At 45.8% G+C, this 27,646-nt stretch overlaps 3 protein-coding genes, 1 long non-coding RNA gene and 1 pseudogene across 11 annotated transcripts; 3 read left to right on the top strand and 2 right to left on the bottom strand.

The window, feature by feature from the left end:
* Positions 1-8: 8 nt before the first annotated feature.
* Positions 9-9,740, bottom strand: mcm10 (minichromosome maintenance 10 replication initiation factor). 2 transcript variants are annotated; one of them, XM_036957456.2, is made up of 18 exons: positions 9,596-9,740; positions 9,154-9,205; positions 8,774-9,055; positions 8,360-8,563; positions 7,799-8,159; positions 7,005-7,170; positions 6,214-6,381; positions 6,000-6,116; positions 5,137-5,333; positions 3,192-3,286; positions 2,860-2,967; positions 2,300-2,652; positions 2,016-2,148; positions 1,798-1,928; positions 1,408-1,521; positions 745-890; positions 483-525; positions 9-372 (listed from the first exon to the last, which is right to left on the bottom strand). In XM_036957456.2, exons 2-18 carry the CDS (start codon positions 9,158-9,160, stop codon positions 289-291), a joined length of 2,709 nt encoding a protein of 902 aa, XP_036813351.2. In that variant the 5' UTR covers positions 9,161-9,205; positions 9,596-9,740; the 3' UTR covers positions 9-288. The 2 variants fall into 2 exon arrangements, with proteins under 2 accessions (XP_036813351.2, XP_036813352.2); XM_036957457.2 differs by having other exon boundaries at positions 9,601-9,714.
* LOC149973009 (uncharacterized) lies at positions 9,699-10,917 on the top strand. The gene is made up of 2 exons (XR_016490208.1): positions 9,699-9,798; positions 9,939-10,917. It is a non-coding gene; the product is annotated as an uncharacterized LOC149973009 (long non-coding RNA).
* LOC110500144 (optineurin) lies at positions 10,515-18,783 on the bottom strand. Of its 6 annotated transcripts, none has more exons than XM_036957461.2 (13): positions 18,465-18,783; positions 16,958-17,103; positions 16,553-16,755; positions 16,153-16,311; positions 15,880-16,052; positions 15,657-15,810; positions 14,944-15,059; positions 14,657-14,806; positions 14,346-14,430; positions 14,059-14,211; positions 11,817-11,959; positions 11,620-11,711; positions 10,515-11,417 (listed from the first exon to the last, which is right to left on the bottom strand). In XM_036957461.2, the coding sequence occupies exons 2-13, from the start codon at positions 17,097-17,099 to the stop codon at positions 11,296-11,298; spliced, it is 1,692 nt and encodes a 563-aa protein (XP_036813356.2). In that variant the 5' UTR covers positions 17,100-17,103; positions 18,465-18,783; the 3' UTR covers positions 10,515-11,295. The 6 variants fall into 6 exon arrangements, with proteins under 6 accessions (XP_036813356.2, XP_036813360.2, XP_036813358.2 ...); XM_036957465.2 differs by having other exon boundaries at positions 11,592-11,711; positions 18,465-18,753; XM_036957463.2 differs by having other exon boundaries at positions 15,880-15,980; positions 18,465-18,748.
* LOC110500143 (millepora cytotoxin-1-like) lies at positions 12,188-13,632 on the top strand (annotated as a pseudogene). Its single transcript, XR_016490207.1, has 4 exons — positions 12,188-12,390; positions 12,508-12,587; positions 12,864-13,052; positions 13,292-13,632. The product of XR_016490207.1 is annotated as a millepora cytotoxin-1-like (transcript).
* Positions 18,757-27,646, top strand: LOC110500142 (coiled-coil domain-containing protein 3). The gene is made up of 3 exons (XM_021577328.3): positions 18,757-20,562; positions 20,866-21,040; positions 26,888-27,646. The coding sequence occupies exons 1-3, from the start codon at positions 20,129-20,131 to the stop codon at positions 27,194-27,196; spliced, it is 918 nt and encodes a 305-aa protein (XP_021433003.2). The 5' UTR covers positions 18,757-20,128; the 3' UTR covers positions 27,197-27,646.

Genomic DNA, 27,646 nt, shown 5'->3' with positions numbered 1-27,646 from the left:
GGAGGAGATTGTTGGTAAATCACTCAGCACGATTTAATCAGCACATTCACATCAAACCCAGCAGCAGGGAACGACAAACAGCTCATTCGGGAAATTCAATCGAATCCATTCAAAACACAGCAATTTAAAATCCATAATCAACTTAAAATGACATTGACACTAAAAAAAACATTAAAAAGGAAATTTAAAAAGCGACATGCAAATAAATATACACACAAGAAACTCCAACAGCACCAGCAGCTTCATATGATGAAGACAATGATGAAGGTGACGGTCAGTGACCCAGGGCTACTGCATGCTGTTGAGGAACTTGGGCTGCTCGTCACCTCGAGGCTGCAGGAGCTCCCCAGCGATCTTAGGGCCTGACTTCTCCTGTGGACAGGAACAGGAAACAGTTAGGGAACATGAAGTAGTAGTCAACCCAAGGACAATCAGACGGGAGACGGATCTGAACTCCAAACCCACTAAAACGCGACCCTTACCTTCAACATGCCGTCCCTTTCCCATTTGAACAGGCCACAGTTACTGCAATAGAGAACGCAGCATTATCATGTCTGATGAACGCAGTAGCACGTGACCTGCATTGTGTTTGAGAGTGTGCGTTTCAACTGGGCCCCTGAGTGGCGCAGCGGTCTACGGCACTGCATCTCAGTGCAAGAGGCGTCACTACAGCCCCTGGTTCGAATCCAAGCTGTATCACAACCGGCCGTGATAAAAACTGTAGTGTGTGTGTACGTGTCTCACCTGCAGTGTTTGTGTGGCAGGCGGTCCAGTGCGATGGCTCTCTGTCCACAGGGGCACTTGAAGAAGCGTTTGGTGGCGTCGTGCCACTGCAGCTCATGCTTCTCCTCCACACAGCGATCAGCAGGCTTGAAGTACGTGTACTTACACTGGAGACAAGACACAGATAAACACAGATAAATATGTGTCTGTACTAAACCGTAAAGTCACAGTTATATTGGTCTGACAGGATGGTTAAATTAGAATTCTGAGCAGTCTGGCCGATCTGCTATCATGCTAGGAGTCTGGCCGATCTGCTATCATGCGAGGAGTCTGGCCGATCTGCTATCATGCGAGGAGTCTGGCCGATCTGCTATCATGCTAGGAGTCTGGCCGATCTGCTATCATGCTAGGAGTCTGGCCGATCTGCTATCATGCTAGGAGTCTGGCCGATCTGCTATCATGCTAGGTTTACACGCCATTGGGACCGTTGTAATCGTACCGGTCTAAATTGCTAGTTGGCTCATGGGGAATATTCTGAGGTGCTAGGAGATGGGGCTTTCATCTGACTTACGTAAAGGAAAGCTGATGGTTCAAATCCCAGGAGTAGATTTTGACTCGACAGAATAAAACCGTTAGCTGATAGCTGATGACACTAGAGAATAAGACCTGTGATTGGACACGGACCTTTTTACAGCTGACGGCTCGACACTTCTGTTCTCTGATGTTCCTCATCTTGTCCTCCATCGCCTCCTTCTTCACCAGGGGGTCAAAGTAGCTCTCCTGCTGCTGGTACTCTGCCTAAAGAGAGAGATAGGAACTGTTAACCCTCGTCTAGGGGAAGGGGGAATCATTACATTGTTACACCAGGAGGTCAAAGTAGCTCTCCTGCTGCTGGTACTCTGCCTAAAGAGAGAGATAGGAACTATTAACCCTCGTCTAGGGGAAGGGGGAATCATTACAGGAGAGGGGAACTATTATAACACTGGGCTAAAGATAAGGGGGAATCATTACACTGTTACACAGAAAAGGGAGCAGTTACACTAGGCTGCTATGGTTACGTAATTGCTGACTCACCGCCTGTAGCTCGGCCCCGTGCCGGGACTTGGCGTTGAGGATCTTCTTGAACTCCTCTGATTGGACGTAGTCCATTTTTTCCCGCCTCTTCTTCTGGGCTGGCTCCTCCTCCTTGGCCCCAGGCTGTTCACCTGTACAGAGGCAGATCCCAGAGGATGGGTAAGAACAGGGACTCTGTGTGTGTGTGTGTGTGTGTGTCTGTGTGCTCAGATGTGTACCATCGGGCGAGGACAGGTTCTTCTGCACCCTGGTGGTGATGTCAGTGCTGTTGCTCCTCTTCCTTTTCACAGCGTTGGGGTCTTCTTTGGCCAGCCCAGCCCCCTTCACTCTCAGCTTCTTCAGAGCAGCCAACTAGAGAGGAGAGGGGCAGCTTCACCTTTAACATCCAACCTATGTGACCTTTGAACTCTAGCCTCTCTATGACATCCATTCTACAGTCAAATCAACAGTGCAACAGTGTACACTAAGCATGAAAGCATGCGATAGGATGAGCACCACCTACCTTGGCTGCTGATAGGCTGTGTGGCGTCGGGGGCGGAGGAGGGGTGTGGTCAAAAAACAAGATATCATCTCCCTCGTTAAAACCCCTGCCCAGTGTTGGGGTGTGGGGGGCGGTGGGGCTCTGGGTGACTTTGGGGACCTCTGAGGCAGACTTAGGGGAAAGGAGGGTCCCTCTAGATGGGGGAGAGGCCCCGGGGACCCCCGCCCTGCCTGTGTTCTGGAGGACCCTCTGCTGGATCTCCTCTGCCCGGCGTCTACGGTTCTCTAAGAGCTGCTTCTGCTGCTGTTTCTGCTGCTTCAGGAGGTCAGAGGCAGAGATGGACTGGACCCCTGCACCAGCTGAGCCCTTGGAACCTGGGGGAGTGAGAGAGAAGGTGGAAGAAGAGAGAAAGATGATATACAGTAATTCTAATGCATTAACAAGCAGGGAGAAAACACACCAAGGTAAAAAATAAATCAAAAGTGTTTCCTTCTAAAGCCCTCCTGTCTTTCTCTAGTCTCCAGATGGCCCATCTGATGTGTTCATGGGTTTGGTCTGGTCTGCTTGAGTGAGCCAGTTACCTGGGGGTTTGGTGAGGTGTCTCTTCAGTTGAAGGGCTCCCGGGGTAGGCATGGATAACAGGTCCTTGAAGTCGTCTGAGCAGCCAGACACCTCGTTAGACTTCATGGCTGAAAAACAATCAAACACATTAAGAAAGAGCACCCGTCTTAAACCTCTCTCGCCCCCACTCCCTCCATCTCCCCCAGTCTTAAACCTCTCTCGCCCCCCCACTCACTCCCTCCATCTCCCCCAGTCTTAAACCTCTCTCGCCCCCCCACTCACTCCCTCCATCTCCCCCAGTCTTAAACCTCTCTCGCCCCCCACTCACTCCCTCCATCTCCCCCAGTCTTACCCAGTCTCTTGGCCTGGCTGGCCAGCTGGTCTGATCCCTTCACAAACAGGTTCCCTAGAGTGGTCTGGGTGGGCTTCTTAGGGCCAGACGCAGACCTAGACAGGAACGGAGGTGTACATAAGTGAACACAATACAAACACACACATACTGACTCACAGCGCAGACAAACACATAGAGCAGTGTTTTCCACAACTACATCGAGTAGCCAGCCAGCCAAACAAAAAGAGTAGCCAGCCAGCCAAAAAGAAAGAGTAGCCAGCCAGCCAAACAGAAAGAGTAGCCAGCCAGCCAAACAGAAAGAGTAGCCAGCCAGCCAAACAGAAAGAGTAGCCAGCCAGCCAAACAGAAAGAGTAGCCAGCCAGCCAAACAGAAAGAGTAGCCAGCCAGCCAAACAGAAAGAGTAGCCAGCCAGCCAAACAGAAAGAGTAGCCAGCCAGCCAAACAGAAAGAGTAGCCAGCCAGCCAAACAGAAAGAGTAGCCAGCCAGCCAAACAGAAAGAGTAGCCAGCCAGCCAAAAAACAGAGAGTAGCCAGCCAAACCGAAAGAGTAGCCAGCCAAAAAACAGAAAGAGTAGCCAGCCAGCCAAACAGAAAGAGTAGCCAGCCAGCCAAACAGAAAGAGTAGCCAGCCAAAAAACAGAAAAAGTAGCCAGCCAGCCAAACAGAAAGAGTAGCCAGCCAAACAGAAAGAGTAGCCAGCCAGCCAAAAAACAGAAAGAGTAGCCAGCCAAAAAAACTGAAAAAGTAGCCTGCCAGGAGCTCTATTTTGATGGCCTCTGGTACAGTGTAATACCCTGAATCCACAGCGAAATGATTGAATACATTATTATTATTATTATTATTTACCTCTCAGATTAGAAAAATGTGTTGTGGTATTGCATTCTGTTCATACATTATGATAAACTTGGGCAAATTAATACATTTTCAATACATTTAGTTGGTTCCCTACTAAGGTCAATAAATGTTTGAATGTTGTTGTTCTGTTTTAATGCCTGGATTCCGTGAGGGCCCCAATTAACATATTAGGACCAGAATGAGGCCCTCCACTAACTAACATTCCTGCAGTGATGATTCACCATCTTCATCAAAATGTTTTCAGAATTTATCTGCAGACATTCACCAAAAAGCCCCGGCCTACCAGTAGCCTATGCAAATAAGGGAGCCAAATGACAGAGCCTCTCAACGATGCCATTGGGTAGGCTACACCGACTGACGAGACGAGAGTCACTCCCTTTAGAATCCCTGTCTGGCAAACCCCGACATCCTAGCAAAGGAAACCTAGGAAATCCTTCGCTTTACTTGTCTGATGTGATACCATCGACATATAACCACGTTGCGGGATTTATGAATGGCAAAGGGATGTAGGGAGACTTCATTCAAGTCAGTTCGACACCTTTTATAAACTAGTCAACAGTTGCTGTTTAGCTGTCAATCAAAGCACAGTAAATAGTCTGTGCGTCATGACTCCGCGTGGCTGGCTATGTGAAACACGCCTAAGACATGAATGTGGCAGAAAGACAGAATTTACCACTTACATTACACGGGACGTGCAAATTCACGACCATCACGCTCTCTCCCTCCTCTGTGTAAAGACATTTGACTGCAACCAACCACAGCACACACACATTGTACCAGGAGGCGGGACAGACAGCAGACTGCGTTCCTCTGTCATTGCTCGCTTTGTGACTGACAGGCGCCTATCCGATCAACAGAGCGCTAGAAGAGATGCAGATCGCTCATTCTAGCGGGAGAGGACTCGATGGACTAGCGAATTGAAACGTTTAAATGAAAAGAAGCCGATTGAAAATGAGTCTGTAACCGGCTGATTACCGGCGCTAATGGAAAACACAGCTTAGAGACGACTGACATTTACATCGATAAACACACTGACCAACCAACACACACATGCACACAATATTCACTGTGACACACACACACACTCACAGTGCGGCAGCGCAGGCTGGTGAGGACATGCCTCCGTAGTGGAAGCCAGTCTGACACAGTCGTTCCTTCAGGCTGTTGCCCTTCCCCTTGGCCTTCCCTGTGGCCTTCCCTGAGAAAGACGACTGCAGCTCGGCCCGCTGGGCACTCATCTTCTTATACTGGGCCTTGACGTGGTACTGGCAGTACTGGCACTCATACTGCAGAGAGAGAGATAGCACATGACAACAGAACTACACCCTCCTACTGCAGAGAGAGAGATAGCACATGACAACAGTCCTACACCCTCCTACTGCAGAGAGAGAGAGATAGCACATGACAACAGTCCTACACCCTCCTACTGCAGAGAGATAGCACATGACAACAGTCCTACACCTTCCTACTGCAGAGAGAGAGAGATAGCACATGACAACAGTCCTACACCCTCCTACTGCAGAGAGAGATAGCACATGACAACAGTCCTACACCCTCCTACTGCAGAGAGAGATAGCACATGACAACAGTCCTACACCCTCCTACTGCAGAGAGAGAGATAGCACATGACAACAGTCCTACACCCTCCTACTGCAGAGAGAGAGATAGCACATGACAACAGTCCTACACCCTCCTACTGCAGAGAGAGAGATAGCACATGACAACAGTCCTACACCCTCCTACTGCAGAGAAAACGCTAGAAACTGTCACTTCACAAGTTCTCAAATGTCCCCCTCTCTATTTGGCGGTGGTATATGACTGACACAGCAAATATGAATGACACCGATCAGCCTTTAGGTCGGTTCTGAGGGTCAGTGTGGGTCAGAGAGTGGATGGAGGAGCTGTTGAGCGGTTCAGGTTGTGTGTGTTTCTGGATGTAAAGGCAAACCCACCAGGTTGACAATCTGAGAGCAGGGGTCTCCGTTCTTCTTGGCTGCCTTACAGGTGCCATAGTCCTGAGCCTCCCCCATCAACAACACCTTCTGATGGTGGTCCACTGACAGAGACACCTGGAGGGGAGATACAGAGAAGGGGTGGGAGAAGAGAGAGTGATGGTGAGAACACACACACACTACAGAGAAAGTAAACACACACACACACACTCACCCCGTCATATCCGTCTTTGGCCTTCATGGGGTTGGGGTTGAGGATGCCCATGACGGTGCCTGGCTCAGTCTTCCAGTGTTCCTTATGCACCTCCCCAAACAGGAAGAGAGACACGTACACTTCCAGGTCATGGAGGTCAGACAGCTTCCAGATGCTGAACGTCTTACCCTGTGAGCGGAGGGAGGGAGACAACTCTTAGCGCTGCTATCGTTGACCCATCTGAATGAATACAGGCAGGCCCACTTCTTGTCAAGTCAATGACTTGTTTTTAATGAACATTGGTCAACCGTACATACTTCTGGAGTCCTGAGTGTCCATGTCAATAAAACCACATGATCATTGACCTACTGTAGATGTTGAAGTTGTATGTTGGTATACAGTATGGAGCAGTGGAGGCTGCTGAGGGGAGGACGGCTCATAATAATGGCCAGAACAGAGCAAATGGAATGGCATCAAACACATGGAAACCATGTGTTTGATGTATATGATACCATTCCACTGATTCCACTCCAGTCATTACCACAAGCCCATCCTACCTAATTAAGGTGCCACCAACCTCCTGTGGTTTAGATGGGGTAATTTGGGATGGCAGGTAGCCTAGTGGTTAGAGCGTTGAGTCAGTAACCGAACGGTTGCTGGATCGAATCCGAGTCTACAAGGTAAAAACCTGTCGTTCTGCCCCTGAACAAGGCAGTTAACCCACTGTTCCCCGGTAGGCCGTCATTGTAAATAAGAATTTGTTCTTAACTGACTTGCCTCGTTAAATAAAAGTTGAATAATTCTGGTCTTACACTGCTGTTGCTCTGTGGTGTAGCTTTGTTGACCAGCACAGCGAAGGTGACCCAGTCGCACTCATCCAGTTTCTCCCGGGCCAGGCGCCCAGGCAATTGGGAGAGCCGAATCAGCTTGCGGTCGGCCATCTTACGATCCATCTCTGTGGAGGACACGCGTGGTCGCCTGAAACCAACGAACCAATCAGAATCCAGATCTGAGCTTGGGCAAGAAACCTTGGAGTGTTTATGTGTGTGTTACAGGTAGATGAGTTTGTGTGTTATAGGTAGATGAGTGTGTGTGTGTGTTACAGGTAGATGTGTGTGTGTGTGTTACAGGTAGATGTGTGTGTGTGTGTGTGTGTGTGTGTGTGTGTTACAGGTAGATGAGTGTGTGTGTGTGTTACAGGTAGATGAGTGTGTGTGTTACAGGTAGATGTGTGTGTGTGTGTGTTACAGGTAGATGTGTGTGTGTGTGTGTTACAGGTAGATGTGTGTGTGTGTGTTACAGGTAGATGAGTGTGTGTGTGTGTTACAGGTAGATGAGTGTGTGTGTGTGTTACAGGTAGATGAGTGTGTGTGTGTGTTACAGGTAGATGAGTGTGTATTACAGGTAGATGAGTGTGTGTGTGTGTGTGTGTGTTACAGGTAGATGTGTGTGTGTGTGTGTGTGTGTTACAGGTAGATGAGTGTGTGTGTGTGTTACAGGTAGATAAGTGTGTGTGTGTGTTACAGGTAGATGAGTGTGTATTACAGGTAGATGAGTGTGTGTGTGTGTGTTACAGGTAGATGAGTGTGTGTGTGTGTGCTCTGACCTCAGCCGCAGTCCAGAGTACTTCTCGATGGCGACGTCTTTAGGGAGAGATGGAAGGGGATTGGCCTGTCGTACGGCGGACAGGGCTGCAGCCGCATTGGACTGGGAAGGTAGCGATGAACGTACCGTACTGTTGGTCCTACTACTGCTTGCTATTGGCTGGAAGGAGCTGTGAGTCTTAATCTCCACCAGTGGACCTCTGGTGTCTGTAGCGGCTGCTGTAGTGCTGGGCTGGACCTGGTGAGCTGTCCTTTGACCTTTGCGTTTGAACAGGTCAGCGTTGTTGAGCTGAGCGGTGAAGTCGGAGGACTCCTGTAGCTTGGTGCTGTCTCCTCGGTCTGGGGCAGACGAGGGCTTCCCCTCTGTCAAAAACAACAGATGAAGAGATTCCTTTAAAACACACATCCACAGGCACCACCGTCACCCATTCCACTTTACACAGATGCTCCTTACATGACATGTAAGGTCATGTAATGTAAGTCGCCACTGTGTTCCTGTAAGCTCAGCTTTGACTTTGATGAGAATACATGCTGAAACACAAAAAAACATATGAAAGTAATACCTGCTTGGGGCTTGGTCTTCTGTGTGGGACGAACTGGCTTGGAGGAGCTCTGTTTGGGGGGACCCTGTGAGGGAGTGTTAGCTTTGGAAGGTGCCTTTGTTCCTGGGATGCTGTTTGGGGTAGAGGTGGCTGTAGAGCTCTTCTGGGAGGCCTCTAGCTGCTGCTGCAGCCTCTGCATCTGCTCCTGCATACGCCTCAGCTCCTCTGAGAACACACAGAAACACAACAAATATGATTAGAACCAGAAACCTGCCATGAATTAAAAAGCAAAGGAGACCGTGTGTGAAGCTGACATACTTTAAGAGTAGGTATCTACATTTTAGAAACATTTACTGTATACATAATATAGGCGTTAATGCTATGCTATTGTGCTATCATAATAATTTTGAGGTACTGAACTCCTTGTGGACAAACCTTGTAAATCTTCTTGGGATTTATTGAGGTTATCAGGAGCTTTCCCTCCAGACGGCTGTGTTTCGACTTCTTCCTCCTCTTCAATGCCATCCACATCTCCAAAGAGAGCAACGGCTCCATCCTCTTCCTCCCTCTCCAGTCCCTCCCTGTACTCTTCATCATCATCATCATCGTTGTCAAACAGGTCATCTAGGTTATCCTCTGCTTCCTGGCTAGCCTGCTGCTCCTCTCCAGCCTCGTTCTCAGCCAGCAGCTCTGTTAGAAGGTCCAGGTCATCGTCACCTGACACACACACAGTGTTATAGAGTTTTGTTTTGATCAAAGCCATATATCGATTATTCCCCCCCACTAAACACAGACACACGAGTTGTATCCCTTACCATCCATTTCCTGGAATTTTAAGATCAAGCCTTTCCCGATTAAAAAGCAGATCTAGGAATAAAAAATACACAGGTATTTTAACAGTCATATCCCGAAGACACAAGTGTTTATTGACATGTCATTAACTTATTTATGGACACGGCTAGCTAAAGCTTAACAATTTCCATGATGTATATTCTCTCCCATTATCTGTTTCCTACTAACATCGAAATAAGTAAGTTATCCGATTTTTCACAACGCTTAAACTAGCAACAACGCGTACAGCAAGCTAGCAAACACATTATGAATATGATCTCCACTCCAGACAGTGCGAAAGCCGCGGTAGCAACAATGTCACTTCGAGGTAATGACGGTCATTTCAGGTCAAATTACGTTGTCGATTGTATACTTTTTGTGTAGTGACGAAGAAAACATTTTCTTGAAAATAATTATATTGTTCACCTTACTTGATGGTTTCAGGGACTTCTCTAGCTAGCTATCGTCGTTTCTTCAAAATACTACTGAGAAAGAACTGAAATCTGGCGCTAAACGAAGGACCCCTTTCAAATAGAATAGTGGCTACTATTTTGCCTGTCCACAATGTTTTTGGTAGATGTTTCCACTCACAAATTACTTGCATATCGCAGATAGAATCATAGAAAACGGTATACCTAGTTTAATTTTTTTGTTGAAATTATACATTATTTAATTTTATTGACTGGTGTAGGCATGGCATGACTACAGTCGCTGTCCTAATATATAAACAAAGTTTGTGAACGTCAACAAACATGGTATGTGTTTACAGGGATCCGGGATCAAGAGCATATTTAAGTTGAATGGTTAAGGTAAGGGTTATGGTTAGAGGATGTTGCGTCCCAAGGATTCCGGATTGCACTGACTGAACAAACATATTAAGGTATGTAACTAGGCAAGTTCGTTAAAAACAAATTTGTATTTACAATGATTGGGACGGGGGTTGGGATTAAACATAAAAATATGGGACAAGCACACGTCACGACCAGAGAGACAACACGATATTACAAAATGAGAGACCAAAGACAACATAATATGGTAGCAACACAACTACGTGGCAGCAGCACAACATGGTATAAACATTATTGGGCACCGACAACAGCAAAGGGCAAGAAGGAAGAGACAACAATACACCACGCATAGCAGCCACAACTGTCAGTAAGTGTCCATGATTGAGTCTTAGAATGAAGAGATTGAAATAAAACGGTCCAGTTTGAGTGTTTGTTGCAGCTCGAGCTGCTTTATACCATAGATATAAAGCAGATTCTGTTCTATATCTATGGTGGGTACTCTGTTGCATTTTTTCAGGTGCCATCAGATGTGTGTGCAACAACAGACAGAAACAGCCTACTGTACCAATAACACCTTTATTACATATTTTCATAATTATTTTACAGAATCACAGGATTTGTGAATACATCTGGATAGAGAAGTTAGCTAATACGGTACACACTCCTTTGCATAGTCATTCTTCCTGCAGGCTACATAAGCTGTAAATAGGTTTAATTATAAATGTACAAACCATGACGATGATGGATAAAATGTATGTGCAATATACATTTACAAAAAAACATTAAAGTGTCTTAGGCATCCTTCCCTCCGTTGAAGCAAAATATTTTCGAATTATTCAAAACGAAATGTCTATGCTGTAATTGTAATCTATTCATAACCTTCATCGAAACAGAATTACTGCTTAATTAAATTGAACCACCCGAAAATCCGTAATAAGCATTTAATAAAACAAATAATTAAAAACTAACGCTTTAGCAAGAAACTGTGACAGACAGCTGTCAATAAGAAAACAATGTTACCAAACTTAAAATACAAATTCCAGTTCTCCATTTACCACCTAATAGCATAATCAACGCAATACATTTCACCCCTCTAACAAAACAAAAGTGTGTGTAGTTGTGCACTGTAAGAACACATTTTATATTATATTACATGTTACATTACATGTTCTAAAACAGACCAGCGCAACATAGCCCTGAACTGCAAAATAAACACACTTTTTAGAGCATAAAGGCGGCATTTTACTCTGCCATAAATCAGATGATGAAGAGGAAGAATCTGATTATGGTGCGTCTGCGGCAGTTGTCTTTGTTGTTGCTGATGACTATGATGAAGTTTCAGATGATGCAGTCCATGATGTGAATCTGCAGGCTATCCAGGTCTGGTAGGATCTCGTTACACTTGGGGCAGACGTGCTCCGGTATATTGCCCTGCTGCTGCCAGTCCCTGGCATCACCACCTATCAGACACACAGTGGTATGATAACTGTATTCCCTTATATACACACAATTACATCATTTATCGTTGTTGTAAATAATGTGAGATGGAGAGGAGCAGAGGGTTTTCACGATAAAAATAAATACGAGATCACATTTAATTGGCAGAAAACAATATGATGTGCCCTGGCTTGAACCTTGCTAAAGCCAGGTACTGTCCGGTACCTCTGGCTCCTTCCATGTTGTGTGGAGCAGCACCTCCATGTGGATTGCCTCCACGTGGCATGTGTCTTCTCTGCATATCGCTCAGAGATTGCCTACAGAAACCAGACGTAGTCAGGCGGTGGATCCAAAATGGCAGTGAACGTGACCTAACATGACCAATCTGTGATCACATGACCAATATATAATCTGATGCGCACCTGCCCAGTGAGTCCATCTCATCCTGTAGCTGAGTGTTCTGTTTCTTGACAAAGTCCAGCTGAGCAGACAGACGTTCTTTCTCCTCGTGAATCTTCTCCCGAGCTGCTCGCTCCGCGTAAAAGTCAGATGAGTACACCTCCGCCTGGACAATGAACAGCACACACATTATTAAAATGATACCCACGCATATAAAATCAGACAGACAAAACATGATTATAAAGGTGTGGCTGTATTGTTGTATAGATATAAATGTGAATGCCATGTACAGAATGGAGTGTATTGGTTATACATTTAATTTCAGCGATCAGAGATCGTAAACCATAACTCAGAGTTAAGAAGGATAGTTCATGAAAAATGTATGTTTCTGAGAAATGATGTTGCAAACTCATTTTGAATGATGCCAGCAATACACCTGCTCAAACATTATTCACGTACACCGCTTGGGTCTAGTTCTATAAGTGGAGCATTAACCTTGCTTGTGCTGTTTTGTTGAGATCACACTCCTCAGAGAAGCCATGAACGGACCCAATTTCTATATTCTGCTTCTTGCTGGAGTCTTGGTCAACGGGCGAGGTAGGCTGTTGTTTTAAGTTGTAGGCTGTTACCACACAATTACTCTTTGTACACTCAATTTACATAATGATGCTGTGTATATGGAATCAGTTTATCGTTCCCTTGCTTGTGTTGCAGAACTCCGATGGGAAAAACTATTTGACCAGCCCTTACAGTTTAAACTGCCCTTCAAGACAATCCATCTCCCACATAAAAAGGTGTGAAAAGGCAAAAGGCTGTTCTTATCTGCTTACTATCAATCTTCTACCAAAACGACGGCACAGATTCCCAAAATGAAATGCCTACTCCAATCATTAGTGCCGTTTTACTTTTCATCACCAATTATAAACCAAATTATCTCTGTTCTGCATAGACCAGTAGGTGCGCTGCACTGTTGATATTGGGCATATCAAATTTAAAAAACTTCAAATGCATTTTTTGTTTTCAAAACATTTCAACTATTAATATGTGCATTGTCATGTATCTAATTTCAGTCAACATGTCAACTACTATGAAGACCGTGTGTGGGACTTTGAGTGCAAAGACACATTTGTCTCAGAGCCTGAGTGCCTCTGGTCTCCTTACGTAAATGACTTGGATCAAGAGTTCAGCTTCAAATGCCCCCAAAACTATGTCCTAACTGGGGTGAACAGCTATCATTCCAACTACTATGAGGACAGAAGGTGAGTAAACCTCAATGTTTACCAGATCCTATGTTCAATTGGTACATTTCATTTTTTCCCAAATACTTTGAGCGGTTGATTGAGCCTGCTTGGAGTGCCATATGAGCAGCATTTGCACTTTTGGGACTATTCCGTTGGTTCCACCAAGTGCCACTGAAGTATTTGAAAGAAAACAAGTTTTTGACAATCTTGACTGTGTGTTATACTATACATGTATGATTTCCATCACTGTGTCACAGGTGGAAGTTCTACTGCTGTCGAGTCAACAGCTACCGTAACCAGGACTGTCAGTGGACCCCCTACATCAACTACTTTAATGAGGTCATCTCTTGGCAAGTCCCAGGCCTGAACTACCTAGTTGGGGCCGGAAGCTACCATTCAAATTATTATGAGTGAGTACAATGTGTGCGATGTAGGTCAGGGGAGCGATGTTTCAACAACAAGAATCTTTACCTCAAAATGTATTGTGTACTTTGAGACCGTCGTTGGAGATACCAGTACTGCACACGGAAGTCAAACTGCTGATTATTGAATTCTTGACCCAAATGACAAGTAAAGATTGCCTACTACCTTCTTTCTTGTGTTGTGTTTCATTGAATTATTTCATTCATTAATACATATTCATATTTAAAATCAAGCCAGTCTGAGTTGAAGTATACTTATTATTTTTTTTTTATATAAAATAAAAAAGAGACAGTGGCACCTATTTCACCTCATGAAAATATAAACTGTTACACTTTTTTGGAAAGGTACTTAGCATTAATTAATTGAATTACTGGTTTAACAAAGAAGCTACCTTCACTGACAGTCACTCAAATGTCACTTTTAAGAGATGCTGTACAACTCCAAATGTTCAGAGTTCACTGTAAGTAAATAAGAATGGTTTTAATCTTTTTCCAAGTGTGAGAACACACACACACACCACACAAACCTCCAGCTCAAAGCAGAATAATTCACATGACACACACACACACAATTAGATTGAGAACACACACAGAAAACCTACCTGAGCCTGAAACACAGAGATTGTTTCCAGCTCCTTCTCCTTCTGATACATCTCCTGCTTCATGACATCTATCTGCTGTTGCTTAGCAGCCAGGGCCTTCTCTGCTGCGTCCAGTCTGGTCTGCAGGTCTCCCACCTCCTTAGTGACCAGTGGCTGGAGGCCACAAAGAGGGCAACGGTCAGATTCATCACCTTCACCATGCCATACCATTTTGACAAAGGACAAAACAGTGCAAAGTGCCAAACTAGACTGATTTCTGTTTAACAGAGGCTAAGTAGTGTGGTCACCTCTTGGTTCTTGCTCTCTTGCTTCAACTCGTTGTAGTCCTCGAATAGCTTGGTGTAGGCATCCTTCAGCTGGGTCAGGTTAGTCCTGAGGAGGGGAGGGGCAACTGACTCATGATGACTAAGGAGTATTTAGATATAGAAACTCATGGCATTGACCAGTGGAAACTGATAGGGAGGGGGGGTTCAAAAGAGGAGCAGGGAATTTCTGTCCCAAGACCCCACCCTAGGGAATGGCCCCATGTCCAACAGTGTTGGGAGAGTAGGAATATGTCTGATTGAGAGTGTGCGTGCATGCTTGACTGTTGTCCCACCTCTCCTCTCCAGCCTTCCTCTGCTCTAGCTGGCTCTGGGCCTTCATGCTGTCCACCTGCAGCTTCAGTCTGTCATTCTCACTCTGTACCTCCTGCTTCTCTACCAGCTGGGCTGTCAGAGTCACCACCTCCTGTTCCACATCCCTACATCTACAGAGATAGAGAAATACAGAAAGTGGGATAGAGGGAAAGTGAAAGGGTGTATAGGGGGAAAGGGAATGCGCAAGGTTAGCATAGTTTACATGTTTCCATTGTCTATGTAGCTCTCTCCTCTCCGTCTCTCTCACCTGTCCTGCAGGTTCTTCTTCATGCCCTCTGCCTCGCCCAGTTTGCTCTGAGCCTGCTGTAGCTCATTAAACAGGGTCATCATCTGAGCCTTCAGATTCTCCACCTCTGACACAGCCTAACACATAACAGAGAACAATCCAACAAACTGACAGTTCTGATCGAGAAGCTAAGGGTCAGGACATTGTCATGGGGACATTTAATAAAGTTAATATTCAGTTAAGAGTAAATAACACAACGCTTAGCACATTTGTGTTTTCTCTTCCTGTAATACACAGGATTTCCAGTTTTTATTTGGGACACTCATGTACAGATTGATGGTCACTAGACTTGATACGGAATGTTATGGATTGTTCATGTCTGTTGATAGTGATTGACCCCAGACTGGGGGTACAAGGACCGAGGACACTGATTGTTGTTGTATTCTGGGGCAGTGTGATTCTGTAGCAGCTGATGTTGTGACTTCCTACAAGCCTCTCAGCGGGTTTTTACAGAACATTGGTGGAGTGAGACGAGAATATAAGGGCCTGCTTCTGTGCTGGAGGTGTCTCCCTGTTGCAACTTGTATTAAACCACATTGATTTACTTTAACTTATTTTAAATCATCTGGAAAATCCCTGTTACATACTGTACATTAATACATTTCAATCTCAATAACTTGCCTGTTCTTACAGGGTGAGAGACAAGCTCTTAACCAGCCTATCTGTGTATCTACCTTCTCCTTCCCAGAGTTCTGTTGGGGTGCCTCCGCTGGTTCTGGCTCAGTACCACATGCTGTGTTGACTAGTGCTGGGGAAACCACCTCTGGCAGTAGTGAGGTCTGTGTGGAGCTCTCCGTGTTAGTTTCTTTCTCCTCCAGCTCTGTGATTCTGAAAGACATAGGAACATCAGTCTTCGGTTCCACCCAAACATAAAGCCCAGGCAGAAATGCGGCCTACCTGGATCTGGTAGCCTGGAGCTCGACTTGTAGCCTCTCCACCCTCTGGGTCTCCTTCCTCAGGGACTGGAGCAGCTGGCTGACAGTCAGCTCCTCAGACTCCTGCCTGGATACACTCATGTCATACCTGGGGTCCCTTTCATTATGATACAGCTCCTTTCCAGTATCCTCTTTCTACACACACCCACACACACACCACACATACATACATACACTAAAATCAGGACACACACCCTTATAATATGAATGGATGGAGTAAGTGAGTGTCACTCACAGCAAACCTGATCTCTATGAAGGAGTCATCCTCTGACCCCTGACCTGTCTTGAGCTGGAGTTCAGAGTTCATGGCCACCAGGTCATTCTTCTCAGCCTGCAGACGCACCAGTTGGGCACGCAGCGCCTCCAGTTCTGAATTCTGATTGGCTGTCTCAGCCTGGAGGTGACACAGCACAGATAAAGACAAAACAGTCTGCCCAGCTGTATATCTATCTATCCATATTCTACTATATATATTTTTAAAACACACCATCTTTCTTTTCTAAGCCTCTTATTTTGTTATACAAAATCTACAAAAAAATCCTCCATACAATAATTTCTCACTTAATAAGCGGATTGTGTGGTCTAGCCAGAGTAACCTTGTGAACACTAGCCTTCCCATTCTCTCTCTCTCTCACCTGTCCCTTCCCCTCTCCTCCTCCCTCCAGCTCCTCCACCTTCATGCTGAGCTCCTGGTTGTGTGAGGAGAGTGCCTCCATACGGCTGCGCGCCTCATCCAGTCTCCCCTCCAGGAACTCCTTCTCCTCCCTCTGCTTCTCCCTCCACACAGACAGACCCTCGAAGCGCTCCTTCATCGACACGTTGGTTTGCTTCAGCGCCTCTACAGGGGAAGATACACAGAGAGTACATTATTGTAAAACACACAGAAACACACACGGACAGAGCAGTCAATCACATAATCAGCCATTGCAAGACAATCAGAACCTCATATGCCGTAACATCCTAATGTCCCCGCCCCATACAGGAGATTCTCAATGAGCTTTAAGGCTGAACCACATTCTGGTCCCCTCTCCATGCCTCACCCTTCAGGTCTCGGTTCTCCTGGATGAGGCGGTTCATCTGCTGCAGCGTTTCCTCCAGGGTGCCTGTGGTGGGGCTGTGGCCGGGGTGGGAGCTCGGACCCCGGGAGACGTCCCCGTTCACCATGGGGGAGCTGGACGCCATCACTCTACAGCAAGGTGAGGAGGTGTGGAGACATGCAAGTGGACAATACATTCTCAGACCATGGAATACACTAGAATGAGAATAGGGATTCTGATTCTAGCGAAGCCCCGTGCAAGGACAATCAGATGTTATATATCCTCTAGATCTGTATGCATCAAAACAACAGCATGCCTTGTCAGAGGTGTGAAGGAATACTATTGCACACAATGACTCATGTACACTGGACAATATCCGTTATTGAATAATCTTATCAGCAGCTGTCACGTGGTAGGAAGCTCAGCAGCCTGCCTGAGTGTGCTGGCCACTTTTAATGTCATTTAATAAACCTCCACAGGTCTGTGACGGAGTGTATATTGTAGCGACCTTAAAGCAACACCTAGCGAACTCCTCAAGAGGTTCAGACCTTTTGGCGTAACGGACCTCTTGTTGTAACTCAGTGTTTCCGAAATTCGGTGCGCGTTTTAATTTCTGCCCAGCACTACACAACTGATTCAAATAACCAACTAATCATCAAGCTTTGGGCAAAAACCAAAACGTGCACCCCTTTGGGTTGCGAGGACCGGGTTTGGGAAACACTGGTTAAACTGAAAAGGTTGTGTGTCAAACTCATTCCATGGAGGGCTAATTGTCTGCTGGTTTTCACTCCTCCCTTGCACTTGATTGCTACGTTAAGGTCACTGATTAGTTAGGAACTCCCCTCACTTGGTTGTTGGTCTTAATTGGACACAAATTGAAAGGAGGAACCAAAAACCAGCAGTCACTCTGCCCTCCATGGAATGAGTTTGACACCCCTGGGTTTATTGTGCTTTCAAGACAACTGGGAGCTAGGGAAAAAACGAGGTCGAATCATGACGTCAGTGATCTTAAGGTTCGGGAAGTCGGCGCTCGAGAAAGAGACCCGAGTTCCCAACTTGGAATTCGGGTTTGGATAACCGTTCACTTTCAAGACGGAGCTCGTTTTCCCGAATTCCAGTTGTCATGAACGCATTTAACTCGGAAGATTTTCCAGTTTGTTTGAACGCGTCATAAGGTGTTGGCTTTCGCTGGACCGGTGGTTCAGTCCCAGTCAGGGCTAACCCCCAAATACTCTAAAATAACGTAATACTCTAAAATAACATCACAAAAAGCACCACTACCGACTCAGAACATGGGTTGACTGACAGCTGCCAAGGCTTTTCTCCTAATCCTTTCTCTTTCACTTCCTCATTTGAAATTCTACCTAACGATACAACAGTGTACCATATTTGACTGCTTCTTTAGCTAGCTTGGGTAAAAACAAGGTGAAAACGAAATCATACTTCCCAAACTGTTAGTGCGTCACATTACACCTAGGCCTAACAAATTAAGCGCGATTTCAATACTCACAAGTGATTAAAATACACCTTGAAAGAACTCGGATACTTCTTTTCTAAGATCAAAACACTTCTGTTTCGTTTTTCTTCGGACTTGTTATTGGTTTACAGCATTTCCTTGTCTTAACATCACGTCACAAAAAAGGGTGTGTGATGATCAAATCTTCAACCAAATGGAGTTTACGCTGGTTTGCCTTCAAAATCCGTAGATGCGTCTATATATTTTGCAAATCAGTGAATATGCTGCGTTAGTGACACCCTCGAACTGACCCACAGAGCGGCTGCCAGTGACGTCATGGACTGCTATTCAAGCGGGTTTTCCCTTAAGGAGTGACCTTGCACTTTTGGTCAAGGAGTGACATTTGCCTGGTAAACCCATTACATATGAGATCAGAAAGCCGACTAATCAATCATTTATTTGACAATTTCATTGGAGAATTGAGAATTTATTCAGTCTATATTGTAGACTATTTTCACATCAATCTAATGAAATAGGACAGCCTTTTGCCTAATTTTACCCACCATCCGCCTACTGCACTATGACACTGTATAATTATAAAAACATAGAAACTGAGTAGTAAAATGAGTGTATGACTATGAAGGATGAGAGGCTATATGGGCACTTCAGAATGAACAATACAGTGAGGTATAATTGGCTTGCCTTGGACCACAAATGTTGTTGGTTTGCAGGTCTTTCAAATGTCCACTAGATGGCAACATTCGCTTGGAGGAAAAAAAAGTGCATGGAAAATCCCTCGTGTAGGCAGTTGTTCAACCATATGAAATGTAAGTCAGAGGAGGCTGGTGGAAGGCGCTGTAGGAGGACGGTCTCATTGTATGGCTGAAAGGGAATCAATGGAACGTATCAAACGTATGGAAACTACATGTTTGACTCCGTTCAATTCATTCCATTCCAGCCATTTCAATGAGCCCGTCCCACTAGTCTCCTCTGGGTATGTATGTATCGCCATATGATATTAAAAATATAGGCCTACATTATGTCATTGGCTATTTATTAACAATCACATATTATCGTACTAATAAATGCTTACACATATTTGGACAAACAAGCATGCCTACTGTTCCTTGACAAAGACTTTAATGCACAACATAGACAAGACTACATTAATTTGATTTGGCCAAGAAAGCACACAATGCTTGACGTGGCAAAAAGAATAAACAAGCAACAACAACAAAAGTAACAGAATGAGAGCGTTACGCACACCAGAGCGCATGCCTGCATTCCTCCAAACCGTTTAAAATATTTCTGTAATAAGCCTATTAAAAAGTTTTTGTAGTAAAACAGGGGCGGTTCAATGATTGGCTGTGTAAACTTTGGTGCAGTCTCATTGGTCGGAGAGATCTTTGAGAATGAAGGTGCTTTGAGGAGCCTTCTGGAATGTCTTTGAATGGGACTGGACTTGCGCTGCACCGGGCTCAAAAAATGCGCATTTAAACACTGGGTCATAACATTGGATTATCTGTATGTGGATATACTCTGTCTTTAACGGACTGACAAACGGAGCAGGTCTGTTTCTCTGTGTGTGATCTGTCAAATAGTTTTCATCCAACTTAACTGGAACCAGTTACATTTTAACGGACTATAATTCAACAATACGATCACAGTGCCGTTATTATATGCCCCTATCACTGGATATAAAGGAACTTTTATTGTAAATGTTTTTATATATTTATTTCCAAAATATTTTTTTTATCGGATTTGTGCCAGACATGACGACCTTTGCCCCTTTGCTTCTCGCTCTTGGCTCCATGGCGAGCGTTGCGTACGGGTGCCAACTGCCCACCGAGTGGCGTCCACTGAGTGAGAGCTGCCGTGCGGAACTGGCAGAGATCATTGTGTATGCCAAGGTGCTGGCAATTCACCGGGAGGAGTATGGCGGGGCAGAGGGCATCTACAACTCTCTGTATGGTTATGAGGGCGCTGAGGAAGGGTTACTCTACTCCGCAGAGGTGGAGCTCATGTGCGACCAGGCGTGGGGCAGCATGCTGGAGGTGCCGGCGGGCTCGCGCCTCAACCTGACAGGGCTGGGGTACCTGTCGTGCCAGTCTCACACCGTGATGGAGAACTACTCCTATATCTTCTTCCTCCGGTGAGTCAGGATGACCTGGTGAGTCAGGATGACTTGGTGAGTCAGGATGACCTGGTGACCGGGAACCTGTGTACATCGCACATAATCACAAATACATTTAAGAGTGTGATGCATCATAAACACACACAAAAACATGACATAGACTTTAGAGCATATAGGCCTACAATATTTAGCTCCTCTATCCTCTTCTTTCTCGATGTACTGGGTGATATACAGACTTGAGCCCCTTTAGAGGTCACGTTTTGACCCTATAGGAAGCACGCACTCAGTCACTCACAGTGTTTGTTGGTTTACCTCCTACAGGATGGATGAGAACTACAACATCCTGCCCCACGGGGTCAACTTCCAGGACGCCATCTTCCCAGACACCGTAGAGAACCGCCGTACGTTCTCCAGCCTGTTCCAGTTCTCCAACTGCTCCCATGGCCAACCCCCCCAGACCTTCTCCCCAGAGTGGGACCCCCAGGAGGACAGCAGGGTAGGCCACGCAACACACTGCATGTACTGTACATAATGGGGGGGAGACAGATAGAGAGGGGGAGGGAGAGAAAGATAGCTAGAGGGGAATATGGGTTTGAGAGGGAAAAAGAGAGAGAAAGGGAGAAAAATAGGGGAAAAGGTAGATGAATGGAGATAACAAGAGAAAGGGGCAGGAAGAGAGATGAGAAGGCAGGGTAGGGTCTTCTGGGTCCGAACAGCTGGAAATATAAGTTCTACCTGCTTGTAAAACGTCAACAGACAGCCACACGTGCACACACATGCATGCACGCTGGCACACACCTACCGTACACACACACACACACACACAGATGTGTAGCAGAGTAGGGTTGTAACTAAGGCAAGCTATATTAAACTCTATTCTTTAAAACCTTGTTGCCCCTGGATACAGCAGGTGCTCACATGTAGCTCCCCTCTCTCCAGATGTGTGTACATCTGCAGCAATCATCTCGCTGACCTTCACAGAGTAAAGCACAGACACACACAGTCAGACATTCACCTCTGAGCCACCATCATCCTCAGACAGTACTCTGTTGTGTGAGATGTATTGACATGTCTCATTAGCTATAGAGACACAATTTAAGAATCAGACACAAAGACCGCACCAACACACAGACTGCCCACCCAGCTGACTGTGTGTTTGCGTGTGTCTAGGTCACGCTGCTTAACTAGACTAACCTGACTCTGAGATCAAAGCAGTCATTGATTAAGTCATGTGACCTCCTGTCTCCTCTGATTCCCTAGGCATGAGATGTATTTCTACTGAGGTCAAGACAATACAGACACACACTCAGCCATTCCCAAGGTTCACTGGACCAAAAACTGTCGCTGACCTGGTCACATGCTCATAGTCATACCTCTTCGGGTGTTCACAGATCTGTAGACCTGAAAGGACTGGATAGGTGTTAGCAACATGCTAGAGGCTTCGCTTGGCCATGTATGTGGATTACACCTACGTACCCATTGTTTTCAAGACCTGCAGACACTGAAATGGAACGGGGTCTCAGGGAGACTGGAGTGGAGGGATGATGTCATGTGAAACCTCAGAGGTACAGTGGTCAGGTCTTCTCCTCTTCTTGTGTCTATCCCAGAGAGCCTGTAATACGTTGACCGAAGACTTGTGACACGCAGGGTGTCGAGTTTCTGATGGGTTAACGGGTTGAGAGGTTAGGGGTTAAAGACACTGCGTGGCGTGAGCCCAGGTACTGACATGCAGGGGTCGTAACCCCGGGGGGGTGGGTGTTGAAGCAGATGTGTGTGTTGTCAGAGTTTACGCTATGGAAATATAGACAAAGTTAATGAGAGAAAAACAGGCTTAAAAATTATACTACTAACCCTGTGGGAACCGATCAATGGAACCACAGCTCACACACACCCACACGCAGTGGTGTAGTGGAGGGTAAACGCAACTGAATGCAGTTTACCCACTTTTTGCTGGAAAATGCATTGAAAGTATAAGGAGTGTTACTTTTTTCACAACGGCCGACGATCAGAGTTTACCCACCTATTTTATTACCACTACGTCACTGCACACAGACACACACACACACAGGTGTGAGGTTAACATGTGACTGAGGCTCTCTTCAGTGATGTGTTGGACAGATGGTGGTTAGTTCGGGATTGGCTGGGAGAGGCTAGGATGATGAGTCTAGCGCTGTCTGCTCTGTAGTTTTCCTGTGGGAACGCTCGGGTTCCAGATGGACATCCCATGCAGGCTGGAAAGCTGGATGGGAAGGTAAGATGAGAGCGCCTCCACTTACACCCAAACCCCCAATTAGCACTCGATTAAACCCCTTCTTATACACTCCAGAGCGGTTCCGGAGCGCCAAAACGAATCCATGGACATTTTGTCCTCAGAATTCCTTCTCTCAAAAGACTTCCTCTCTTTTATTATAGAGAAAAGCCTGCAGGGGTTGATAAATGAGAGATAAATAGAGACCGGTAAGAGAGAGAGAGAAAGAAAGAAGGAGGGAGGAAAACAAAGACATATTGGGGAGAGAGAAAAGAGAGGGAGGGAGAGATAAAGAGACTGGAGTTATAGGGAGATGTCGGGACAGATCTGGGTCTCTCATATGAACAAATGCCCCGTCCCGCAATGCTTCTCCAGCCTAAATACAGGAACACCTCTAAGCATCTTCATAACAGTCAGTGTGTTCTGTGACTCAGTCAGTCCTACCTGATGTCCAGAACTGTGGTAATAATAATGCAATATCCCTCCCTTTCTAACCCCTTTTAATGTTTCATTTAGTTGAATTCAGTCACAGCAAGGGTAAATACTTTGTCATCTAATGCACCCTAGCCTTCTTCCCTAGGGCATGGAAATCTCAAATTAGACCCCCTTCCCCCCAACTCCCCCAAACATGCACTCAGTGGCGTATTCACAGTGTGTACTCTGCCAAACAGAAGGTCAGTGTATGCTCCATACTGTGGCTGCCACACTGTAACTCGAGCAGACCTGCATGCATACATACCAACCAAGATCCAAGGCGAAATTTGACGTCCGTCCAGGTAGCCAGGAAAGGGCTTAAAAACCTTCTACTAGGGGCAACGGTGAGCACCGTTACCATCAAGTATGCTTGTGATTTAGTCAGGCGTTGTGGATGGGGATGGTGGACGGGCGTAAACTGCGAGCTCTGGCTCCAAGGGTCGTGTGTTAAATCCCAGTGCAAATCTAACCATTTGGAATGAATGCCTAATTGAACTGTCATTGTTTCTGTTGTAACAGTAACCCTATCCCACCGTTGAGGACGTTTGGATACATACATGTTATGTTAGGAGAAATGAGAACAAATGTCAAAATCTGAAGTCAAATTGGTAAAATAGTGGGATCTTGTTGCACATTCAGTCACACACACACACAGTCGCATTACTCACACACACAGACGGTGTTTAGATTAAGGTTTTACAGCTGCTCAGAGGCTGTAAGGAGGAGGACGGACCTCTGTTCAGGTCAGAGGGTAGACTGCTGTGTGTGGTAATGGATTTGTGTGTTTCTCGGTGTACGTGTCTTTCTGTGTGTCTGTGTGCGGGTGTGCCTGTTTCTCTAAGTGGTGTTTACACAGATGATCCTCCACAGCAAGCAGGTAACACCCGGGTGTTTTGACAGGTGGTGCTGGGGATAGATAGATGGATGGTTGGGAGTTAGCTTTGGATAATGTCCCAAAGTGCCAGGTCCCTAGCCCGCGAATATTGTGGTAAACAGCGAGGGAGAGACGCGACACACTGGTCTGGACAGGAGTCCGTTTGTTGGTGCAATATTAGCACAAGTTTTTGGGGAGTTTGGATTGTTTTTTTCCCCTGGGGGGTTGAGACCTCTCATTGTTTAGATCTGAAAATCCAACAGGTGTGTTGGAAGGGGGCTGCGCTGTCCCTGTTGGTGTTTGAGTAGGAGAACCAATCAGTCAAAAAACACAGCCCCCTTCATTATCAAGTCTTGCCGACAACATCAAAACAGGCTTTCCAGACTCGGAAGTCAGAAAGACACTGAGTTTGGTTTCAGGCAGACTACCAGGTCCCTGGATTGGGTGCAATGTCCCATTTAAACTGCCGTGTACGTGGCCGCGCACCTCCTCCAGGACTGCCACACAGGAGAAATGCCAGGCTGCACAGAAAAGCAAGTGATTGAACTTCACTGAGATCACCCCATTAGTTTGCACTATATAGATCAACGTTTTTTCTGTGATCGAATCAACATTATATCAGCCCATTTTCAATGCAACAAACCAAAACAAATCTAACTTTGCAAGATTGAGTCTTATCTTCTTGTAGGTAGAGCCAGAGCGCAACGGAGTAGAATTCTACTGGCAGGGGTAGCCCATGAGCGATCAGTTCAGATCAGAGCGCAGAGCCGCGGTGTTCACATTTGTAGATATTCTTTGCTAGTTAGCGAGTTATTAGCCCAGTTATAGATAAGTATAGGTGAACAATGGGTAGAACATTTTTAAAAAGCAGTGATACCAACAGGAGCAGTTTGCGGGTTTCTTCTTTGTTCCCATGTTATTAAACTTTTACCATGCACCTGCATTTTGAGTTAGAGACCAAGTTAAAAAAAATCAGGATCAGCCCTTCATAATGTAAAAACGTTTTTTAATTCAATGTAGGCCTGCATTGAACACCACATATATGCTGGGTTATCTTTACCCAGCCAGTTGGGGGGTGTGAATAACCCAACCTGTTGGGTTGTTTGGATTACCCAAACATGGGTTAATTTAACCATCAGTTGGGTTTTTATTCAGATTTATGCTGGGTAATGTTTTTATGTAATTCAATGATTATTTTCAGGAGGTGTGGCCTATTAGGGGTGTGTATTTCAGGGTTCTTTTTTGGGCCACCCGTGAGAGTGAATGTCATTACAGTTCATCATGTTAAGTTTGTACACTGCACATTTCAATGTTTCTTGAATATTTTTGCACATTACATTCTAATATACAATTAATAACATTATTATTTACATATTGTAACAAAGTGGTAACTATCCAAATATATAACTCACACTTGTGTAAGCGTCATTACAAAAGTGTCAGTATTCAACCGTAACAGGTCATGAGAATACAACAGATGAACTGAAATTACAGTTACCCTCACAGGTGGCCAAAAACAACTTCCTGAAAGCTACGCCGCTACTAAGCCACGCCTCCAGTGTTCTGATCTGACCTGGTGGGTCATATCTCAATAACCCAACATCAACAACCTTGCTCTTTTTATAGAAAACAACTCAACTAAGTGACCCAATACCTGCAACCCAACAGTTGGGTCATCCAAACAACCCAACATTTTTTGGAGTGCACACTGTCCGCACAATTAACAGTCAGGACTCTAGTACTGGACTTTAGGAGTTACAGCATAGAGCAAAATTATTTGAACTATCATGTTTTTCCTCCCAGATACCACTTTTGTTTATCAAAGGGAGATGGGATGCTCGTTAGGGCAGAATGTTTTGAGAGCTAGCCATTGGACAAAAACACGTCAACGCAACCCTCTGGGGATATATTAGGGGCCCGGGGCCCTCCGCAATGCCGACCTGAAGCCTAACGTAGCATTAGGAGGGGAAACCCCACAGAGAGGTCTCGCCCCCTCCAATGAGCTGGAAAATGATGGCCCCTCAGAACCGCCATAACTCCGGGAGAGATGATGGGGTACTATATTCCACAGAGGCTACGTTGCACCTTGACTCATTGGAGGGGGCGGGACTAGCTACAGTACTGTTCCTCAGAGCTTCTTCCACCCAAACTCATGATAAGTGGGTCTTAGAGCCCTTAAAGAGTCAGGGCCCCTACTCCCTGTGGTCTCTCTCACAACCCCTGTGTTCATCAAGCCTGAGCATGTAACACGCACACACACGCATGCACACACACACAGAGCGTCAGGTCTGTCAGAAACCCTTAGGAGAAGAAAGGCACCAGCCAAGGAGAAGTAACTAAGGCGGTGGAGATAAACGAACCAAAGGAACACACATTGATGGGAAGATGTCGTCACTGGGGCTCTCACGCTCTCCTCCTGATGCCAACAGACAACATACTTACTGGCATGCTGTATTCGTCCCCATGTTTACAGAAGACCCTCAGGTCAACTTCCCAGTTGCACTATGCTCAAATACATATTCAGACATTGATTTCACAAATTGAGTGTCATGCCCTTTGAAAATGGCGGGACACAAGTATCATCGAGTTGTACATTAAAAAGTTCACCAGATAGTGCACCCCCTTTAAAATAATTAGGTGAATGACACTTCTGCTAATAGATATTTCCATCCAATGTTGATTTAATTTCTCTCTCTCTCTCTCCACACCTCTCTTTCTCTCTCTTCCTCCCTCCTCATCCCCTCCAGCTCCTGTGCTCCTCGGTGCAGGGGGCTCTGTTCGAGGAGGAGGAGAAGAGCAGGAAGCAGCAGGAGCGCCTGGGCCAGCTGGAGAGGAGGAACAGGCAGCTGAAGGAGCGCGTCCGGAAGGTGAAGCGCTCCCTCCGGAACGCCAGGAAGAGCCAGCGCCGGGTGGAGCAGGAGAGGCAAGGGCTGGAGGAGAGGCTGAGGTCAGCAGAGAGACGGGCTGGGCACCACCTCAATACTATCACACAGGAGGCTACGCCCAACAGATACCAGGAGACTGTGTTACACCACACGCCACACACACCGCTTTAGTCTTTGGACTGGATGTTGTTAAAGACTGCTGGGCAGTCTCTCTAATTCCTGTTGTTCACAGGCACACACTCAATACTCATTTAGTGCCATATATACTGTAGTTCCTACACGAATAGCAATTTTGTCCAATTTGTATTAGTGAATGACTCGAGAGAATGAGAGGGAGAGCGATAGTGTATAGCTCCTATTAATACACAGCACTGTCATACAGCTGATGGATAGACAGATGAAATGATTTCATTTAGAGTGAGTATATGATGAGTGAATGACTAGAGTGAATGAAGAAAGTGAGGTTACTTTCTGGTAGGTGTGTCTGGGCATTTGTTCCATGTGTTGTCTGTTGCTGTCCTCGTGTCAACACCACCAAAGAGAATGTCCATGAGGCATTGGGATCATTATATATGAATGTATTACTGAAGCTGCATATAAACTCTAATCATGATTACTAAC

This window comes from Oncorhynchus mykiss, chromosome 21 (assembly GCF_057628025.1).
Source record: "Oncorhynchus mykiss isolate SJ-2025 chromosome 21, ASM5762802v1, whole genome shotgun sequence".
In the NCBI taxonomy this organism is placed as follows: Eukaryota; Metazoa; Chordata; class Actinopteri; order Salmoniformes; family Salmonidae; genus Oncorhynchus; species Oncorhynchus mykiss.
The sequence above is the reverse complement of the archived record's forward strand: the minus strand, read 5'-3'. Positions and strand labels throughout refer to the sequence as shown.

What these genes read in the sequence shown, in the direction of transcription:
- LOC110500142 (XM_021577328.3), top strand. Translation starts at nt 20,129, where the DNA reads ATGTTTTTATATATTTATTTCCAAAATATTTTTTTTATCGGATTTGTG. An exon ending in TCCTATATCTTCTTCCTCCG is followed by an intron (nt 20,563 to 20,865) that starts GTGAGTCAGGAT and finishes TACCTCCTACAG; the next exon opens with GATGGATGAGAACTACAACA. An exon ending in ACCCCCAGGAGGACAGCAGG is followed by an intron (nt 21,041 to 26,887) that starts GTAGGCCACGCA and finishes CATCCCCTCCAG; the next exon opens with CTCCTGTGCTCCTCGGTGCA.
- LOC110500144 (XM_036957461.2), bottom strand. Translation starts at nt 17,099, where the DNA reads ATGGCGTCCAGCTCCCCCATGGTGAACGGGGACGTCTCCCGGGGTCCG. An exon ending in GAGGAGAGGGGAAGGGACAG is followed by an intron (nt 16,312 to 16,552) that starts GTGAGAGAGAGA and finishes TGTCACCTCCAG; the next exon opens with GCTGAGACAGCCAATCAGAA. An exon ending in AGAACTCTGGGAAGGAGAAG is followed by an intron (nt 15,060 to 15,656) that starts GTAGATACACAG and finishes GTTATGTGTTAG; the next exon opens with GCTGTGTCAGAGGTGGAGAA.
- mcm10 (XM_036957456.2), bottom strand. An exon ending in ACACCTCACCAAACCCCCAG is followed by an intron (nt 2,653 to 2,859) that starts GTAACTGGCTCA and finishes TCACTCCCCCAG; the next exon opens with GTTCCAAGGGCTCAGCTGGT. An exon ending in GAACCTGTCCTCGCCCGATG is followed by an intron (nt 1,929 to 2,015) that starts GTACACATCTGA and finishes GCCTCTGTACAG; the next exon opens with GTGAACAGCCTGGGGCCAAG.